The sequence below is a fragment of the Halyomorpha halys genome, unplaced genomic scaffold (assembly GCF_000696795.3).
Source record: "Halyomorpha halys isolate HHAL.00 unplaced genomic scaffold, Hhal_1.1 Scaffold223.1, whole genome shotgun sequence".
In the NCBI taxonomy this organism is placed as follows: Eukaryota; Metazoa; Arthropoda; class Insecta; order Hemiptera; family Pentatomidae; genus Halyomorpha; species Halyomorpha halys.
In genome coordinates, this window is record NW_027115445.1 from 390,553 (window position 1) to 397,706 (window position 7,154).

The following is a 7,154-nucleotide window of genomic DNA, read 5'->3' on the forward strand; positions in this document are numbered from 1 at the left end:
TATATATATATATGTATATATAGTTGACCGTAAAAATTGTTATATAAGCAGATGGTCAGGGTTGCGGTCAAAAGAGAAACAAAAATAGTTTACAACTATTTATTTTCCGACGTTTCGCCCCACTTTGCAGGACTTCATCAGGGCTAAAAAAAAAAAACTGAGAATATTACAACAATAAGGCAATTTAAGCTAGGATAAATATTATGTAAAAATAAAGTGATAAGAAATTACTCTTAAAGTGACAAGAGATTAAATAAACATCTTGAAAGAATAATTATTATTCTTTCAAGACGTTTATTTAATCTCTCTTTTTTTTTTTTTTTTTTTTTATTCGTCTCCTGCATTTTTTAACTGTATATTTTACGTATTATTCAAAAATTTTTACTCTTACCATTGTTACTTTTTTTTATTCTTATCATTGTTTATTCAATTTTATTTTATATTGATACTATTTTACGTTTTCCTTCCTTTTATTTATATGTAATTTCTTATCAATTTATTTTCACATAACATTTATCCGAGCTTAAATTGCCTTATTGTTGTAATATTCTCAGTTTTCTTTTTAGCCCTGATGAAGCTCTGCAAAGTGGGGCGAAACGTCGGAAAATAAATAATTGTAAACTATTTTTGTTTCTCTTTTGACTGCAACCCTGACCCCATCTTCTTATATATGTCTTCTAGATACATTCATTGTGCTGGATGTTCTTAATACCGGCTCAACTCCAATGTTATCAATAAATGTCAACACCTCAATAGTCAACATTACTTTTGCAAGAGCAAATCTTACTTGCCCAACAATTATTAGCAGATCAGTGATCACCAGGCTACCAGTTTCTTGCTCATTACTCCAGGTGCTCTAAGGAAAAAGATTAAACTGCACCGAACAGGATGGGACCATTGATCATTTGATAGAAATATTCCTTTACTACTATGGTGGAGGTATGAGTTGAATTACCTAGTCAGGGGCGGTTACACAACTGTTGAAGCTTATTATAGGTTCCTCCAAGAAGATCATTGTCCTCTGTCAGGTATATCTTCCTAACATAAGATAAGCTCAGGGTGCAGAAGATCAATTACATTATGAAGTTCGGAAACAGGATTATGAGGAAGCTAAAAGCTAATAGTGAAGAAAATAAAGGAGAGCAAACGTAATAGCTAGTAGTGAATGCCCCATCATTCCTTGAATGTGGCTATTAGGACAAGGCCTAATAGAACTAACCAAGAAGTAGTTCTAAGTGAGGAAGACCGTTAGTTTAACTATGGAGGAGTTTGTTATCCACTCTAGACAATCAATTGAAAAAAATCAGCATCTAGATAAAGGCCAGGCTTTAGTTTGCAGCAGAGCCATGTGAAAAATGAATTGACTTACATTAGCCAAATACCAGTAGACCCATAGAAAGTCATAGGCTTTTGGTTGGTGTCACCAATTCTACACTTTTCTATGCTGCACCAATCTGTATGAAAACCTTCATGGTCCTAACATATACCCGTTAGGCTGTAAGTGTACTTCTAGGAAGTGTCTTGCATGTTGCTTTTACATTCTGCAATGTATTCTATGATGAAACCAATATGCCTCTAATGAGCCTTCTGGCCAACAAATAGAACCAGAATCTCCAACAAAAGTGAGATGAGCCTATTGGCTTTCATGACTGACTGAATGAACTATAAATAAATTATACCCTAGAAAAACAGAAGATATGCCTCATATCCTAAAAGATGGACGGATCATCTGATTCCTGTAGTAGGTATTGGTATGGATGTCCCAGAAACACGATAAGACTATTCAAATGCTTACTGGACATGAATTCTTCAGGACCTATCTAGACCGGTTCAAGCTAGATGAACAATAATTGTGCCCTATTTGTGTGGCCAATGGAGGAAACAGTGGATTCTGTGTTCTTGCATAGGTTTTGCCAATGAAAAAATCTGCATCAGATTAATGACCGGCTTTGGTTTCCAGCAGAGCACATATGACAAATGAACTGACTTATATTAGCCAAATATCAGAAGACCCATGGAAAGATGTAGGTTTTTGGCTAGTGTCACTAGTTCTACACTTTTGTATACAGCCCTAATCTGTACCCACACCCTTTGAGAAAAATAAGAAATAATGGGAAAAAGTATGAAAAAATGGATGTAAATAAAATAACATTTAAAATTTATTTTTAAAATTTAAAAAAACATAATTTTGAAGTGATACATAGATAATAATAAACTAAATCCTAATTTTATTATCACAGAGAAACATGAATAGGAAATAGTTTCATATTTTTATATTTTACATATTCACAACCTTAAAAAAGTGTTCATTATTCTTAATTATACTTTCATCAGCACACATATAATAAGTATACCTAAAAATAGATAAAATGTATAACTGATCTTCAATAATAATTTCATAAACAATTTTGTACATACAACGTTGATAAATCAAATACAAAAAAGCCACAGTAATTAATCATTGAGGTTTTGTTAGTAGCATGGCTAAGAAAAGTATAGGTTGAAACTGAAGTTGTGCAAAACCAAACTTTGGATAAACCTGATGGGCATTCATATTCGATCAGCTTATAATGATTCATACTATTCACAACCTCACAGAAAAATTAATTAACTAGATTACTTCATTTAAAGCAAAATGAAATAAAAAACGAAGAGGACACTTTTCTATTATAAGTTTTTCATAACACACTACCAATAAATATCATATAGCATACAATTTTATTTAAACATGATTTAACTTCGATCCAACATTTTATACCCTTTATTTGATTCCAAAAATTTCTCGACAACTTTAAAAATAGTGATTATCACAGTGACTTCACCACAACTTATCACACTAAACAATTTAACAGCATCAGTAATGTCCAAATCTTTCAAAGCATTCCTTAGATGATTTGCTAACTGTTCCTTCTGAGTATAAGTCAATTCTTCTCTTAAAATCTGTACCACAGGTTTAAATTTATTTTTAGTTAAGGAATACGCACAAAGCCCTCCAACTGTGGCTCCTAGAAACAAAAAAAAAATTTTTTAATTTTGCATCTTGACAGAAAATTTTATAAAATACTTGATGGGTTAAGTGATGTTGTAATTACAAAAGGGGAATTCCAATGGACCATTAAAAACAAAAAATTAATAAATTTAAGACACATAACTTAAAATTCACAATGTTCAGCATTTTTTTTTCTTTATGGTTTCTTGCCTTGGAAGCAGAGCAGAAATACGTACGACAGATACCCAACAACCCCCCTTCCCTTCCTCCACCCTAACCTAAAAAAGATGAAGACATATAATAATGGTTAAGGTAGACTGTTACAACAGGGGGTCCTGGTGGGCCAGATATCCTACTGGGCAGATATACTACTGTTTGGGACACAGAACAAATTATTACCCACTTAATAATACTAAATAACAACTTATCTTTTAGTGAGTGATTTGTTTTAATGATTTTGTTTATATATTCACACTGTTTAACTCCTGTTCAACATTTGTTCCAAACGGAAAAAGCAATTTTCAATGAGAATTTTTATAGTGATTCATTAGAAAATACAGAGAGGTAGGAAATACAGTTCTCTAAATGTGTAATTAAATTAGTATGAGTGTTAAAATGCATTTTTTTTTTAAATACATAATACATTTAGACATGATTTAAGGAATATTTAAAAATTTTAATTTACAAATTATTTTGATATATTTTTATATTATATTGGTTTTTAAACCTTAAATGGGTCCAGGTCACTGCATGGCGCTACACAGGAATGTTAACTAATAAGAGAGAATGATAGTGATAGAGATATGTATATGGAAAATTGTAAATCTATAAAACATTAAAATGTTCACTTATATAATTAAACTGGAAGTTTTCAAGTAAATTAGAGGTTATCATGTTTCAATTAAATAGCAAGGCATATCTAAATGGTGAAAATCAGTAAGAAATATTCAATTTTTAAACTATCAAGAGTTATTACGCCAATATTAAGTTCACTGGATAATATAGGAAGCAGAGAAAATGTGTAAATACTGTAATTTAGTTCAGTTTTTGTAATACCACTGAATCTGTAACAACCCATTTTTTTATTCTACATGTATATTGAATTCATGTAGGGTAAAAAGTATAATTTAATTATAGATTACAGGTATGTAATGTAAAGTTATTATGTACCTCAATCACAGAAATTACTTTGTCTTGGTATTTTAGTAAGTTGAAGGCAAATGAAATTAGTAAAGTATCTGCTTGAAGATATTGCAAATACAAATGGAGGACTGGAGAAAATCATGAAGGATATTCATAAGATATCAAGTATTGTGAATTAATACTTTAATTTTATTTACTTTATATGACAAAACAAATTTATTTTTTTAATAATTTATTTATTGTTGTTTACAACTGTATAAAAATATATTCAACAAGTAAATTTGCTGTAAGTGACATATTGACATGATACAAAACAAATAACATTTCTAGAGGAAAAGATCTCGAGGCAATCTTCTTTTCAGACCCCTAGAAGGATTATTATGTAATGAAGGAGAAGCCAGTTTAGAAACAAGTGAATTTGGGCGGTTGGGAAGTTTATCATAGAGGGAATGGTATCTGGTTTTGGCCAAATCGGCAACATATGGGACCTTGAGGTCCTGATGGATGACTTGATTTGTGACAAAGTAAGGATCATTAAGGATTTTGGAGTGTAAGGATTGGGTTTGGAAGGAATTTGATGGTAAATTTATTTAAATAAAAAAATATATACAATATTTTCATGTGTAATATAAGGGCTGGATGTAGAATTATCCCCATTAATTAAATGATTCTAGGAGTTTTGTAATAATTAAATTTAAATATTTTATTTTGGTATTTTTATATTCAGATCTTATGTAATGCTTTTGTTAATAAAAGTATTTTGTTCGAATCTAAATTTGTATTAAAATTTTATTAAGATAAATAAAAAACAAAAAGGAAGACATTATAGTATATTTATACATATGATGAGGTTCAAACAACAGTGGAGTAAGTCAAATTTGGTTTTATAGGAAAAAGTGAATTTTTACTAAATTTACTTAAATGATGTATGTATATTAAACATATAATATTTAAGTGCATATTAAGTGCTTAAATTATATATAGATTACACACTGGCATTCTAATAACCTATATATATATATATATATATATATGTAGCAACCAACAAATCTTGCACTTAACAGTTACCTGTAACAAGACCGATTGGACCAGCTAAAATCCCACCAGCAAATGTTGTTAAAGCACTTAGACCAGCACCTGCCGCAGAACACTTTAAGGCAACTTTTACCTCCTTCTGTTCACAAACTAGTTCAGCAGCGTTAATCAGCTCCTCACCATTAATAGGCATCTTAAACTAAAATGGAACTATTTAGCTTGAATTTAGAAAATAAAAAATGTATTTTAAAAGTATAAATATAGAAATATAAGTAAAATTTCAGTATGAATTAATTAGACATTTTATTATTGGACTAATAATGGATAGCTTATAAATTAAACATATATATTTTTATATCATATTAATATATTTAATTTATATTATATTAAACAAATATATTTTGGAGTAAAATTTGAAAATTTATGATTAAAAAGTTTCTCAATTATTCACTCTTTAGCTGTGAACTGAGCAAATGAAAACAAAATACTTATCAGAAACTTTTGAAAAACTTCTAGATGATAACCGAGGAATTGCCCAAGTACAGTAGGTAAAAGTGGCCCCAAAAGATAAATGCCTGCTGACTTCCACGTATATATACCTTCACAAAGCACTCTCAATAGCCAAGTTTCAGATCTCTCTATCCTTCTTGTGCCTCATAATTAATAAACCATGAACAGGAATTTATGTGCTTCATGTACCAAGATTTAGAACAGAACATTCAATTTGCTATTTTCTGGAAAACACTCAAACATTGTATCAAAATTATACTATAGCTCTGCTGTGTTTAGCAGGACAAAGCAAATCATAGGGAATCTTTACAAGTCATTTTGACACCCTCAATTTTTTTTTTTTTAAATTTTTGGAAGTAGTATAACACATTGAAATGTTTTGTTTCTTGAATTTTAACACAATTTATTTTTACATTCTTTATTTATAAAATATACATCAATGTTCGAAATAATTCATTAACAAATAAAAACCACAGAACCATTGATAGAGGATTTAGGGATACTGTAGGAGGTCTGGAACTTTTGAACTATAGAAAGATCTAATAACTGGATTAAGAGGTGTCTTGACCCTGACTAAGGGAGGAGTCCAAAGCTTCTTAACAAAAGTAAATTGAGTCCATATAGTAAAAAAAATGTTGGAAAATAAACATCTAATTAAATTCTGTAGAAAACGTACAACAATGATGTAAGTATACATATGGTAATATTTTACTATCATTTTGATACCGCTTATCCTTCTTCTTGATAATTCCAGCTTTAAAGTCCCGACATACTTTTGTTCAATGATGGGGTGTTGGCCTCCTGGTTTTGTCAACCTCAAGCCTTCCAAAGCAGGTATTATAACTTCAACACCATCTCTATCTTCAATCAATCAAGTTTTGTGTTTTAATGAGTTAGCAAATTATTTGTGCACTGATTTATAATGGAACACATTTAGGTAATTTTTTTCCAATAAATTAAATATTAAAAATACTGAATCAATTGAATTAACCATCAAGAAAAATTTCTTTCAGAAATTTCAATCTGAGGCACCATTTTGAAAAACTGAGGGTGTCAATGTGAGTTACGTAAAGGTATTCTATGACTTTCGTTTATTCTTCTCAACACTCAGTAGAGCTGATGACATTTTTATACAAATTTCTTACAATGTTTTGTGTTTTTTTTTTTTTTTTTTCGAGAAAATAGTAACTAACTGCAGTGTTGTAAATGTTGGAGCATAATACAAAAAAAACTGTTGATAGTAGTTCATGAGGTACATGGCTTAAGGTAACATAAAGAAATTTCTCTGATATAGAGTGCTGACAAAAAAAAAGATTATGAAAAAATTACAGTGTAATTTAATTAATCTGGAAGTCTGCATCAATTTATTGCTTTTTTTATATAGTTTTTGTGGTATATGAATTCTAGTCATTTGACATGTTTATGTATATATAAAAAAGCAATAACTGAGTATAAATATAAAAGCAATAACTGAATA

General features: G+C 29.8%; 1 protein-coding gene across 7 annotated transcripts in view; it reads right to left on the reverse strand.

The window, feature by feature from the left end:
• Positions 1-2,137: 2,137 nt before the first annotated feature.
• The window catches only part of LOC106679831 (protein Nazo), a 6,778-nt gene continuing 1,761 nt past the window's right edge, over positions 2,138-7,154 (reverse strand). For 3 of the 7 annotated variants that reach the window (XM_067052471.1, XM_067052470.1, XM_067052473.1), the window contains exons 2-3: positions 5,201-5,366; positions 2,138-3,005 (exon numbers count right to left, since the gene is read on the reverse strand). In XM_067052471.1, coding sequence (XP_066908572.1) covers positions 2,734-3,005; positions 5,201-5,360 — 432 coding nt within the window. In that variant the 5' untranslated portion in view covers positions 5,361-5,366 and the 3' untranslated portion in view covers positions 2,138-2,733. The other 4 variants (XM_067052468.1, XM_067052469.1, XM_067052472.1 and 1 more) reach the window with 3 other exon arrangements.